Source organism: Loxodonta africana, chromosome Y, assembly GCF_030014295.1.
Source record: "Loxodonta africana isolate mLoxAfr1 chromosome Y, mLoxAfr1.hap2, whole genome shotgun sequence".
Taxonomy (NCBI): domain Eukaryota; kingdom Metazoa; phylum Chordata; class Mammalia; order Proboscidea; family Elephantidae; genus Loxodonta; species Loxodonta africana.
The window spans coordinates 1,417,122-1,431,742 of NC_087370.1; the positions used below are offsets into that span (position 1 = coordinate 1,417,122).

Sequence of the window (14,621 nt, forward strand, 5' to 3'; positions counted from 1 at the left end):
GATGGAAGGGTGAAGGATGGGCTCCTTGGGGACATCATCATGGCCAGTACCTTGTGGGTATGGCTTCCCACACCCCGGTTATGACACTGTGTTAGAAGGGGTCTCCAGACTTTACCCTGGGACAAAGACAGTGATCGGGTCCTGGGATGTGTTCATGTCATTTCTCAGGAGGGCAGGGGTACTTACAATGGGATTCAGAAGAGAGAGACAAAATGAAAACAAAGACAAAAGCACCGTAGAACTAAGATGAGTAGGTTTTCCTGAGTATTCTCACCAACACTGCCTGGAAATCTTGGGTGTGGATCCACCACCGACTGGGCCATGGCCCTGGAAGTGGCCTGGTTCTCCCAGTGGACAGACCTTGTCCCAGTGCCTGGAGCACAGGTGGTGGCTGAGGCGGGAACAGCCTACAGCCATCCAGACCAACAGCATCAGTGTCAGCACCGCTGCCTTCCACCAGGGGGAGCCAAGCCGGGTACGGGGGCAGGGCCGTGGGTTCAGAGGTCACACCGTGGGCCTAAGGATTGGCGAGACGGCTTTCAGGGCCCCGGACTCTGCCCTCTTTCTCCGCCCGGTCCAGGCCCAGGCCAGTCCAGCTGCATTAAACAGCCCCCCGTCTGCCCGCCCGGCCGCCCCGACAACCGCCAGCCAGCCAGCCAGCCTGCCCTCTCTCCGTCTCTGGCAGCAGACGCTCAGCCCTCGGTCCAGAGCTGTTTCGGGACCCGCCCTGAGGGAAGGCAGGAGCTAGGCCACCTTCGCCCAGCCACCATGGTCCACCTGAGGGCGTCCGAAGTCCGGCAGCTGCTGCACAACAAGTTCGTGGTCGTCATGGGGGACTCGGTGCAGAGGGCCGTGTACAAGGACCTGGTGCTCCTGCTGCAGAAGGACTGCCTGCTCTCAAGCAGTCAGCTGAAGGCCAAGGGCGAGATGAGCTTCGAGCAGGACAGGCTGCTGCACGGCGGCTGGTGGGGCCGTATGCACAACGGGACCCACTACCGCGAAGTCCGCGAGTTCTGCTCCACACACCACCTTGTGCGCTTCTACTTCCTCACACGCGCCTACTCCCCGTACGTGGAGAAAGTCCTGCTGGAGCTGCTGAGGGGCGAGCACGGCCCAGACGTGGTCATCATGAACTCCTGCCTCTGGGACCTGTCCAGGTATGGCCAGGATTCCATGTGGAGCTACAGGAGGAACCTGGAGACCCTGTTCTGGCGCCTTCGCCAGGAGCTGCCCGAGTCCTGCCTCGTGGTGTGGAACACTGCCATGCCAGTGGCTGAGACGGTCTCGGGGGGTTTCCTGCCGCCTGAGGGCATGCCCCCGACCGCGTGCCTGTGGGATGATGTGGTGGAGGCCAACTTCTACAGCGCTGCTGAGGCCAGCAGGCTCGGCTTCGACGTGCTGGACTTGCATTTCCACTTCCGGCACTCCTGGCAGCGTCGGCAGCCAGACGGCGTGCACTGGAACCAAAATGCTCCCCGAAGGCAAAACACGGGGAGGGTGCTGCTTATCTCCTTAAAGAGGAAGAGCTGGAATGGGCCAGGCTTTGTGTACTGAGACTTCCCTTACATGTGTTATTTATTCGACAGCAACCATATTAGGAAGGTGATGTTGTTAAGAAGCTCTGGTAGCACAATGGTTAAGTGCTTGGCTGCTAAACCAAAAGGTCGGCGTTTCGGACCCACCTGCTGCTCTGCAAAAGAAAGATATGGCAGTCTACTTCCGTAATGAGTAAAAAAAAAACCGAACCAAACCCACTGTCGTGGAGTCGATTCCACTCATAGCAACACTATAGGACAGGGTAGAACTGCCCAGTGGAGTTGCCAAGGAGCGCCTAGCGGATATGAACTGCCAGCCTGTTGGTTAGCAGCTGTAGCACTTAACCACTACTCCACCAGGGTTTCACCGTAGTGAGTACAGCCTAGGAAACGTTATGAGGCAGTTCTCTTTCACCCTATAGTTTCTATGAGTCGTGAAAACTGTTGTTAGCTGCTATGGAGTTAGCCTAGACTCATGGTGACCTCGTGCACAATACATAGAAACACTACCTGATCCTGTCCCATCCCAAGGATTGGTTGGTGTCATTGACTGAATATGTCCCCCCAAAAATGTGTGTATTCCTTCGGCTGGGCTGTGATTCCCAGTATTGTGTGATTTTCCTGTGTTGTAAATCCTGCCTCTATGATGTTAATGACAGAGGATTAGTGGTAGTTTTGTCTTGAGGCAATCTCTTGAGATACAAAAGAGGGAAGGGAGCAGACAGACAGGGGGACCACATACCACCAAGAAAGCAGTGCTAGGAGTAGAAGAGATACTTTGGACCCAGGGTCCCTGCATCAAGAAGCTCATATTCCAGGGGGGACGTTTGATGAGAAGGCCCACAGAGAGAGAGAGAAAACCTTCCCCTGGAGCTGACACCATGAATTTGGACTTTAAGCCTATATTACTGTGAGGAAATAAATTTCTCTTTGTTAAAGCCACCCCCTTGTGGCATTTCTGTTATAGCAGCACTAGATGACTAAGACAGGTGGAGATCAGACTGTTGTGATCTACAAGGTTCTCAATGGCTGATTTACAGAATAGATTGTCAGGGCTTTCTTACTAGTCAGTCTCAGTCTGGAAGCTCCACTGATACCTGTTCAGCATCACAGCAGTATACAAGCTTCCACTGACACACAGGTGGTGGGTGCACATGAGGTGCATTGGCTGGGAATGGACCCCCAGTCTCCCACATGCAAGGTGTGGAGTCTACCACTGACCCACCACTGCCCCCTTAGGGTCAGTTATAGAGACCCACTGTTACAGAGATGAGACAGCAAAAGAGATGAAGGCCGTAGTTACCAAATGGTAACAGAGTCATGATTCAGTTAGGTTTGCCTAGCTGCAGAATCCACGTGCCTTGCACTATACCACATGCCTTCAATGTAGAGGGGAAAATATGTGCGTGTCTACACACGTATATGGTGGACGTGTACACTGTACACACACATAGACACACACACATATATCAAGCACAAGAGACGGGCTGTCAGCTGGGTGATGTCTTAGTCATTTAGTGCTGTTGTAACAGAAACAACACAAGTGGATGGCTTTAACAAAGATAAATTTATTTCTCACACTGTAGTAGGCTAGAAGTCCAAATTCACGGTGCCAGCTTGAGCATAAGGCTTTCTTTTCTCGTCTCTGGAGGAAGGTCCTTGTCATCAGTCTTGCCCTGGACTAGGAGCTTCTCCATGCAAGAACCCCACATTCAAAGCACGTGCTCTTTTCCCGGGTATTGCCTTCTCTTTGATATGAGGTCCCCATATCTCTCTGCTCACTTCTGTCTTTTATATGTCAAAAGAGATTGCCTCAAGACATAGTCCAATCTTGTAGATTGAGTCTTGCCTCATTAACATAACTGTCTCCTATTCCACCTCATTAACGTCACAGAGGTAGGATTTACAACACATAAGAAAATCACTTCAGGTGACAAAATGGTGGACAATGACACAATACTGGAAATCATGGCCCAGCCAAGTTGACACAGATTTTGGGGGGACACAATTTAGTCCATAACAGGTGGGTTGTGGAGGTGTCGCTATTTGAACTGGCACTGAGTGAAAGATAGGGAGAGATCAATACTGTGATGATTCCACGTAACAGATGAAGAGTGGAGTATTAGGAACGTGAGGATTAAATAAGCAGGCGGGAAAACCCAAAGCATTTGGAAGGTTCTGGAAACATCAGAGTGGCTGGATGCAAGATCTGTGTTGAGTGCAATGAGAGGTAAGGCTGGATGCATAGAGGGATTTGAATGTTGGGAGTATAGCAAATTGCGTTTTAGATAAAGATAATATTGGGAGTAATTATCAAAAACACAGCTGGGTGTTTCCTTAAGTCCCTTAAGGAGTTCCAGGGTGGTGAAAATGGTTAACATGCTTGGCTGCTAATCAAAAGTTTGGAGGTTAGAGTCTGCCCAGAGGTGCCTTGGAAGAAAGGCCTGGCAAGATACTTCCCAAAACTCAGCCATTTAAAAACTCTATGCAACACAGTTCTACTTGGAGTTGACTCCATCGTAAAAAAAAAAAAAAAGTCTCTAAAGGAAACCCTGGTGGTATAGTGGTTAAGATCTATGGCTACTAACCAAAAGGTCAGAGTTGCAATGCAACAGCCGCTCCTTGGAATCCCTGTGAGGCAGTTTTACTCTGTCCTGTACGGTCACTATGAGTCAGAATCTACTGGATGGCAGTGGGTTTTGGTTTTAAAGGGTATTATTTCAGTTAATAGAAAATTTCGCTTTTGTGTAAAACCATGCACTACTAATGGTATAGGAATAAAGAGATCTATTCTGAAACATTGAAATCTTTGAATCAGCAAATGAAAAGGTTTCCTTTCAGATGATGGAGGAATTTTTATCTTACTTCATGAAAAATTCTTAGGTACACAAACATGAAGACTAAAATGATGAAAAATTCCAATTGAAATACATTGAAAACAAGTACAAGTGGAGATAAACTAATTGTGGGAAGCAAAAGACTTATAAGCACTAAAAGAATGCATTTCCCCCACAGCCAAAGATGGGTTTTGGTCCCAGGAAAGATTCAAAGCTGAACAAGTACAGCCAATAATAACCTGATATATGAGTTGGAATTGACACGATGGCAACAGATTTGTTTTTTTGGGTATATATGGGAGTCCCTGGGTGGTCCAAACAGTTAACATGCTTGGTTGCTAGCCCAAAGGTTTGAGTCCACCCACAGGTGCCTCAGAGGAGAGGCCTGGAGTTCTACTTCTGAAAAAATCAGCCACTGAAAACGCTATGGAGCACAGTTCTACTCTGACACACATAGGTTAGAGTTGACGCCATGACAACTTTTTATTTTATAGATGATACAGATGAAGGCCCATGGGTTAAATATCAAAAGCTAATTCTGATCTTGTGACTTAATGAATGGTGTTCTTCATTGAAACGAAAGTACTAAGAACTTCTTTGATTATTTAATTTTAAAATGAAGGTGATCTCCAACAAAGAATGAAAAGTCACACTACCAGAATTCCACTGGAAAAATCAAATAACACAGAAAAAGTGAAGGGGTATACTGTACCAAAAAAAAAAAACAAAAAAACAAAAAAAAACCATTGCCCTTGAGTTGATCCCGACTCAGAGTAATGCTATAGGTTAGAGTCAAACTGCCCCATAGTGGTTACAAGGAGCAGCTGGTGTATTCAAACTATCAACTTTTTGGTTGGCAGCCAAATGCTTAACCACTGCCCCATCAGTGCTAAAACAAAATTCTAGCTCAAAAAAAAAAAAAAGGGACCAGATTTAGTGGCCTGACAGAGACTGGAGAAACCTTGAGCGTATGGCCTGCAGATACCCTTTCAGCTCAGTAATGAAATCACTCCTGAGGTTCACCCTTCAGCCAAAGAATGGGCAGGCCCATAAAACAAAATGAGACTAAAGGGGCACACCAGCCTTGGGGCAAGGACTCGAAGGCAGGAGGGGACAGGAAAGCTGGCAATAGGGAACCCAAGGTCGAAAATGGGAGACTGTTGACATGTCATGGGGTCAGGAACCAATGTCACAAAACGATATGTATACTAATTGTTTAATGAGAAGCTAGTTTGTTTTATAAACACTCATCTAAAGTACAATAAGAAAAGGAAGAAAATACAAGTGGTTTTATTTGAGCCTACTTTCTCCAGTATCCCTTTTCGTGTGGAGAATATATACATGTTGTTATTGTTAGGCACAGTCTAGTCCATGTTGACTCAGGGTGATCCCATGTGACAGAGAAGAACTGCCCTGTAGGGTTTTCTAGGCTGTAATCTTTACAGGAGCAGATCCCCAGATCTTTCTCCAGCAGAGCCACAGGATGGGTTTGAACTGCCGACCTGTCAGTTAGCAGTGCAGTGCTTAGCCATTGTGCCACCAGAGCTCTTTGAATATAAACATACCTGTTGAGACAGAATCCATTCCACGGCAACGGGTTTGGTTTGGGTAGATTAAAGAGAATCATTTAGCAAAGGCAGAAATTAACATTATCTGAATTCTGAAATGATGTGCTCAAAATCACCTACGTAATGTCCTTTCCAAAAAGCTTAAATGGAATCTAATCATGAGAAGGTCATGAAACAAATTCAGAGCAAAGGGCACTCTATGCAATAACCAGCATGCACTCTTTACAGTTGTCAAACATGTGAAATGAACAAACCCAAAGGCAGAGGGACAACTCCATATTAAAAGAGAATAAACAGATGTGATAACCAAATGACAGGCACATCATTAATGGAGCCAGGGTTTTAGAAAAAACAAGCATAAAGGGCAATTTTGACACGATGGAAAATTTTTAATATGAGAGGGTATATTAGAGGATATTATTGTGTAAATTTTGAAATATCTTAGATGTGACAGTGATAATTTTACTGTGGTTATGTAGGAGAATGTCTTTGTTTTGAAGAGATGCACCCTGAAGAATTTAGTATTTAACGTGTCTTGGTGCATTACTTTTAAATGATTCAGAAGTATGTATAAAACCCACTGCCGTTGAGTCTATTCCGACTCCTAGTGACCCTATAGGAAAGCGCAGAACTGTCCCCTGGAATTTCCAAGGAGTGCCTGGTGGATTTGACTGCCAATCTTTTAGTTAGCAGCCATAGATGTTAACCTCTACACTACTAGGGTTTCCTAAACCACTATGTATATGTGTATGTAAGTATGTATATATATGTGTATGTGTGTACATATATACATACACACGTATATATACATGTCTTGGAATAAGTATAGCCACAATGCTCCTTAGAAGAGAGGATGGTGAGACTTTGTCCCAACTACTTTGGACAAGTTGTCAGGAAGGACCAGTCCCTGGAGAAGGATATCCTGCTTGGTAAAGTAGGGGCAGCGAAAAAGAGGAAGCCCCTCCACGAGATGAATTGACACAGTCGCTGCAACAAGAGCTTAAACATAACAACAGTTGTGATCATGGCACAGGAACAGGCAGTGTTTCATTCTGTTGTACATAGGGGTGCTATGAGTCAGAACTGACTCGACGGTACCTAAGAACCACAACAATGAAATATATATATATGATATATGCGTTCTGGTAGTGCAGTAGTTAAGCCCTTGGCTGCTAAGTGAAAGGTTAGCAGTCAGAACCCACACAAGAGGCTCTGCAGGAGAAAGACCTGGCAATCTGCTGCTGTAAAGACTACAGCCTAGGAAGTCCTATGCGGCAGTTCTCCTAAGTCACATGGGATTGCTATGAGTCAGAGGATCTGGACAGCATTCACGACAACAATGTGTGTGTGTGTATTTGTGCATGGGGAGAGAGAAAGAGCACAAGCAAACCTTTGTGTTGTTGCTTGCTGTCTAGTCAGCTCTGACTCATGACAACACTATGCACACTGCCCAGTCCCATACCATCTTCATGATTGTCGGTCGGCTTGAGTCCATTGCTGTGACCACCGTGTATTCTGGTCGGCTTCCAGCCCAAGGGGCTCATCATCCAGTACTGTATAGGACAGTGTTCTGTTGGGATCCACAGGGTTTTCATTGGCTGCCTTTCAGAAGTAAATCGCTGGGTCTTTCTTTCTAGTCTTAGTCCGGCAGCTGTACTGAAACCTCTCCACCATGGGTGACCCTGCTGGTATTTGAAACACCCATGGGATTTCTTCCAGCATCACAGCAACATGCAAGGCACTACACTACAACAAACTAATAAAAGAAACAAAAATGGTAAAATATTAATAATTAGTGAATCTCCATGAGGGATATATAGGTGTTCATGGTATTTTCTATTTTTCTCTAGGTTTGAATGTTTTTAATGGTCATTTGAGGGAGAAGTGAAACAGGCCCGACACTAAATGAGGAAAACACAAGTAAAAGTTAGTAAATACATCCTATAACAACCTTTCCCCATCCAGCCATCAACTATCCCCGGCGTTTTGCGTCTCCTATTTGGTCTCTGAGTTTTAATATCATTGAAACTCCTTAGAACAACTCATTTTTTCCCCCATCTCAGTGATGTGATATAGTTTTTAAATCTCTGACAGTGGCTTTCAGCCCAGGAAATAACTAAATTTATGCAGAGCTATCTCCTTCGAATTAGGTGGGCAATCCAAATGGTAGCATCACATGGTAAGACAGAATAGAAAGTGAGTTGGAATTTCAAACAAAGCCCATGAGTTCAAGTCTACCCCCCTTGTGTGTCAGAGTAGAACTGTGCTCCCTAGGGTTTTTCAGTGGCTGATTTTTTGGAAGTAGGTTGCCAGACCATTCTTCTGAGGCACCTCTGGGTAGACTCCAAACTCCCAGGTTGCAGCCGAGCTTGTTAATTGTTTGCACCATCTAGGGACTCCATACAGTTGATAAGCGTGACATGTATTAGCAAAGTGGGAAATAATGTTTTTGTTAAAATCTAGACATATTAAAGCTAGAAGACTGATTCTTTTTTGTACATTATATACTACCCTTTCAAAACAATTTCTACCAAAGTAGTTTAAGAAATAGTTTGAATGATGACATTAACATTATGGAATAACTCCTGGATTCGTAGGTTAGATCCATGAATTTTATAGTGCTGTATTAACCAATGAAACAGGTAACAGGCATTTATATAGTATTACATTTGTATGTTCATGTGCAGTTAGGCACACAGTGATAAAAACGTCAAGTGATATTCTAAAACCTGCCAAAAAGTGGGATAAGGTCACAAAAAGGAATGAGATAAAATAAATAAGGACAAACTCTGATTTGTCACGTATAAAATGAAAACTGTAATTTCTAGCAGACAGATTGAGGCAGATGGTGGGATTTAAAATAGAAATTGGTTCATGGAAACTATTGGTGAGAACTGGCATGCTGAACAATCAAGAACTTTGAAAGAAAAAAATCACTTTTGCGGTTGTTAGGTGCCATCAAGTTTGTCCCGACTTACGGGAACTATAAATATGACAGAAGAGAGCTGCCCCACATGGTTTCATAGGCTGTAATCTTTACAGGAGAAGATCACCAGAGCTTTTCCCCCTGGATGGCACTGGTTGGGTTCAAACTATCAACCTTTTGGTGAACAGCCAAACACTTATCTACTTGCACTAATACAACCGTCTTCTTCATTAATGAGTTGCTTTTCCGAGAGTTATTTTGCTATAACCGCCATTAATACCTCTATCCGTGAGGCTCGGGAACTTAATGGATTAACTTTTATTTTCTTGAGATATGAAAGACCAAACAAGAATCGTCACCAGGGAGTAAATTCTGACTCACACAGACTTTACAGGACAGAGTACGACTGCTCCATAGGGTTTCCAAGGCTGTCATCTTTACGGAAGCAGACTGCCACATCTTTCTTCCACGGAGCAGCTGGTGGGTTCAGACCGTCAAATGTTGGGTTAGCAACCAAGTGCTGAGCCACGAATCCACCAGCCCTAATCTCTCTATGTTGTCGATCACATTGTGATTTTCAAAACCGCGCCCCTACCGTCACACTTGTCAATATCCATGCAGGTCTAACAGTATATTTTGCTAACTTTCCCCTTCCTTAACATCTTGCTTCACCCAGAGCCCGTTCCAACTCATGGCACCCCCCATGTGTGTCTGAGTAGAACGGTGCTCTCTAGGGTTTTCAAAAGCTGATTTTTTGGAAGTAAATCACCAGGCCTTTCTTCTAAGGCACCCCTAGGTGGACTCGAACCTCCAACCTTTTGGATAGCAGCCCCAAGATTTGAACCATTCAGGGACTCCTCGATTCAAGTCAGTCCAAAAACAAACCAACCAACCAACCCACCGCCATAGAGTCAATTCTGACTTATACTGATCCCATGGGGTTTCCAAGGCTGTAAATCTTTAAGGAAGCAGCCTGTCACATCTTTTTCTCGTGGAGCCACTGATGGTTTTGAACCACAGACCTTTTGGTTAGCAGTTGAGCACTTAACCACTGTGCCATCAGGGCTTCAAAGTCAACAAAGGGTAATTTCTACTAAATAAAATACATCATTGAAGGGGAAACCACACAGATATCCTTTAGCAGATAAGTGGATAAACAAAAGGTGGTCTAGCCATACAATAGAGTTTTACCTGGCCATAAAAAGATCACAGTACTGAATTTTTCTCTTCTTTTGCTCCCAAGGGCTTGGTGTGTTAACACACCTGCCAAGCGCACACCTCCAAGGCTTATAAAAGGTGTTTTTGATATGGCACAAAAGGACCTGGGGTAATTCCGTGCTCACAGCTGTCCCAAACAGAGCCGAACACTGCACTTTATTGTCTTGGGGACCCCAGAAGAGCCAGGGGCATTGCCGCCAGGAAAAGTTGCCAAGCAACTCCCTCCAACCCCCACTTGCCCCTAAAACGAAACCACCTTCAGAAACTCAGCGTCGTTGTTAGGTGCTGAGTCCATTTTCAACTCAAAGCAACCCCATGTGATGGAGTAAAACTGCCCTTAGGTTTTTCTCCGCTGTAATCTTCATGGGAGTAGATCATCAGCTCTTTATTCCACAGTGCTGCTGGCTGGGTTCAAACCAACAACCTTTTGATTAGCAGCTGAGCACTTAACCATTGCTCCGCCAGGGCTCCCAAACTCAGTATATGAAATAGTAAATGCGGTATATATATATCAGCTAAGATTTTATATATGCAGCAAAACTTTCTCTCAAATATGGTGGCAAAATTAGGGCCTTTTTAGATAAATAGAACTTAAGGGAATTTGTAAAAGCAAAACAAGTATTACAAGAAATATTAAAAGGAGTTCTTCGGCTAGAGAACCAACAATATCAAACAATGACCCAAGATTAGAACACAGGACAGAACAACCAGTTATCAACCCAGATAGGTTAGTTGCAAAAATAAATCAAACTCAAAAGACTGAAAATAGGAAACAGTGACATCAATATGTAAATGATAACATTAAAACAAAAAAAAAATGGGACTAAATAGTGTAGTTATACAACTTCCTAGTGGAGAGGAACGTAAGGTGATACCAAGAAGTAAAAACTGGTTTAAAATTAGAAAAATAGAGGTAAAGTTTGTGTTAATCACGAAGGAAACCAACAAATCTACCCATACAAAATTAAAAAAAGTGTAGAGTCTGCAAGCACAAAATCAACAATAGTGAAAAAGATGAAAAGAAAATATATAAAGAAAACTGCCTCAGCACAGAAAAATTAAGGAGAACAAAGAAACTGTCAACACCACACACACACACAAATCGAAATATCACTAAACTTGTTTCTATCAATGATTACACTGAACGAAAATGGATTAAATGCACCAATAAAGAGACAGAGTGGCAGAATGGATAAAAAACATGCCTGTTCTATATGCTGCCTACAAGAGTCACACCTTAGACTCACAGACAAAAAAAAAAAATCAAAGGTGGAAAAATATATGTATATCAAACAAACACCAAAAGAGCAGGAGTTGCAATATTAATCTCTGACAAAACAGACTTTAACATAAAGTCTACCACAAAAGCCAAGGAAGGGCACTATATATTGCCTAAAGAGTCACTGCACCAGGAGGACTTAACCAAAATAAATATATATGCACCAATGATAGAGCCCCCAAAATACATAAAACAAAATCTAACAGCATTGAAAAAAGAAACAGAAGCTCCACAATAATAGTAGGAGACTTCAACACACCACTTTTGGTGAAGGACAGGACATCTAGAAAGAAACTCAATAAAGATACATAAGACCTAAATGATACAAGCAATCAATTTGACCTGATAGATGTTTACAGAACACTCCACTCAACAGCAGCCAATTATACATTTTTTTCCAATGCACGTGGAACATTCTCCAGAATAGAACACATTTCAGGCCACAAAGCAAACCTCAACAAATTCCAAAATAAAATATTAAAAAGCATCTTTTCAGACCAAAAAGCCATAAAAGTAGAAATCGGTAACAGAAACAGCAATGGGGGAAAAAAAAAAAATACATGGAAACTGAGCAACACCTTGCTCAAAAACTACTGGGTTGTAGAAGAAACCAAAGATGGAAAAAAGAAATTCATAAAATCAAATACGAATGAAAACAAATCTTACCAGAACATTTGGGACCCAGCAAAAGCAGCACATAGAGGTGAATTTGTTGAGATAGGTGATGCCGCAGCAGACTCAACTGAAATGAAAATACTCGGAAAAATTGTACTCCAACAAATTTGAAAAACAGAAGGAAACAGACAAATTTTAGAAACGCACATGTAACTAAATTAACACAAACCCATGTAGAAAAACTAAATAAATCCAAAATTGAAGAGATTGAAGAGGTAATAAATTCCTACACCACCTACCCCACCTCCCCCCAAAAAAAGCCCTGGCCCTTATGTGTGCACTGGAGAATTCTACCAAACTTTTAGAGAAGAGTTAATACCAGTACTACTAAAGGTATTTCAGAACATGTAAACTGAAGAAGCACTCCCAAACACATTCTATGAAGCCAGCATAACCCTGAAGCCAAAGTCAGATAAAGACACCCCCAAAAAAGAACATCACAGATCAATGTCCCTCGTGAGTATAGACACCAAAATCCTCGACAAAGTTCTAGCCAATAGAATTCAACAACATATCAAAAAAATAATTCATCATGACCATGTGGGATTCATATCAGGTATGCAGGGTTGGCTCAACATCAGAAAAACCATCAATGTCGTCCATCACATATAAAGGAACCACATGATCTTATGAAGTGATGCAGAAAAGGCATTTGATACACTGTAACAAAAATTCCTGATTTAAAAAAAAAAACTCTCAGCAAAATATAAATTGAAGGGAAATTCCTTAACATAATACAGGGCCCTTATACAAAGCCAACTGCCAATATCAATCTAAATGGAGAAAATCTGAAAACATTCCTGTGAGAACATTAACCAGACAAGGATGCCCTTTATCAGCACTGTTAATCCAACATTGTGCTGGAGGTCCTAGCCAGAGCAACAAGGCAAGAAAAAGAAATAAAGGCCATCTACATTGGTAAGGAGGAAGTAAAAGTATCCCTATTCACAGATGATATGATTTTATACACAGAGAACCTCAAAGAATCCACGAGAAACTACTGGAACTAATAGAAGGTTTCAGCAATGTATTAGGATTTAAGATAAATGTAGGAAAGTAAGTTGGATTTCTCTATACCAACTAAGAAAACTTTTAAAAGAAAATCACGAAATGAATAGCATTTACAATAGCCCCCTAAAATATAAAGTACTTAGGAATAAACCTTCCCAGAGATATAAATGATATATACAAAGAAAACTACAAGACACTATTTTAAGAGACCTACATAAGTGGAAAGATATACCATGCTCATGGAGGGGAAGACTCAACATTGTGAAAATGTCCATTCTACCCAAAGCGATCTACAGATACATGGCAATCAGGATCCACATTCTAATGGCGTTTTTTAACAAGATGGAGAAACAAATCACTAACAGCATACAGAAGGAGAAGAGGACACAGATAAGTAAAGCATTACTGAAGAAGAGCAACAAAGGGGGAGGTCTCCCACTACCTGACTTTAGAACCTATCATACTTCCATGGTAATCAAAACAGCCTGGTACTGGTACAAGTGCAGATACACAGACCAATGGAACACAATTGAGAACCCAGACATAAATTCAGTCACCTATTAGTGGCTGATATTTGACAAAGGCCCAAAGTCTGTTAAATGGGAAAAGGTCTCTGTAAGAAATGGTGCTAGCATAATCAGATACCCATCTGCAAAAAAAGAAAAAAAAATGAAACAAGACACATACCTTACACCATGTAAAAAACTAACTTAAAATGGATCAAAGTCCTGAACATAAAATCTAAAATGATAAAGATCATTGAGGAAAAATTAGAGAGAATACTAGGAGCCCTAAAACATGGCATAAATAGTATACAAACCGTAACTAAGAATGCACAAACACCGTACACACACAATACTACACTAAGGAAAAATAAAATAATTATTCCACACAAAAACTTGTACATGGATATTTATAGCCGTGCTGTTGATTATGGACAAAAGGTAGAAATGACCCAAATATCCATAAATGGCTGATTGAATTTTAAAAAATGTGGTAGTATGATGTACTGATTCATGGCACAGCATGGATGAATCTTGAAAATATCATGCTAAATTAAAGAACCCAGTTGCAAAAGAGTGTCTATTACTCCTTTTATTTTAAGTATATAGAATAGGCAAATCTATAGGGACAGAAGTTCACCTGTAGTGCGAACCATTTTCTTTGTGATCATGAGGAACATTTACATAGATCAAGAGGCAGCTGTTGGGCAGAACGAGGGGATAGCGATTGGCTTAAAATCAGGAAAGGTGTGTGTCAGGGTTGTACCCTTTCACCACACCTATTCAATCTGTATGTGGAGCAAATAATCCAAGAAGCTGGAGTATATGAAGAATGAGAGGGCATCAGGTTTGGAGGAAGACTTATTAACTACCTGCGTTATGCAGATGACACAACCTTGCTTGCTGAAAGTGAAGAGGACTTGAAGTGCTTACTAATGAAGATCAAAGACCACAGCCTTCGGTATGCATTGCACCTCAACATAAAGAAAACAAAAATTGTCACAACTGGACCAAGAAGCAAAATCATGATAAACAAAGATTGAAGTTGTCAAAGGATTTCATTTTCCTT

At 42.4% G+C, this 14,621-nt stretch overlaps 1 protein-coding gene across 1 annotated transcript; it reads left to right on the forward strand.

Moving 5' to 3' along the window:
• The first annotated feature begins 768 nt into the window (after nucleotides 1-768).
• On the forward strand, nucleotides 769-1,554 carry LOC135228991 (PC-esterase domain-containing protein 1B-like). Its single transcript, XM_064278735.1, has one exon. It carries the CDS (start codon nucleotides 769-771, stop codon nucleotides 1,552-1,554), a length of 786 nt encoding a protein of 261 aa, XP_064134805.1.
• Nucleotides 1,555-14,621: the final 13,067 nt, after the last annotated feature.

Coding starts and splice junctions, on each gene's coding strand:
- LOC135228991 (XM_064278735.1), top strand. CDS start 769: ATGGTCCACCTGAGGGCGTCCGAAGTCCGGCAGCTGCTGCACAACAAG.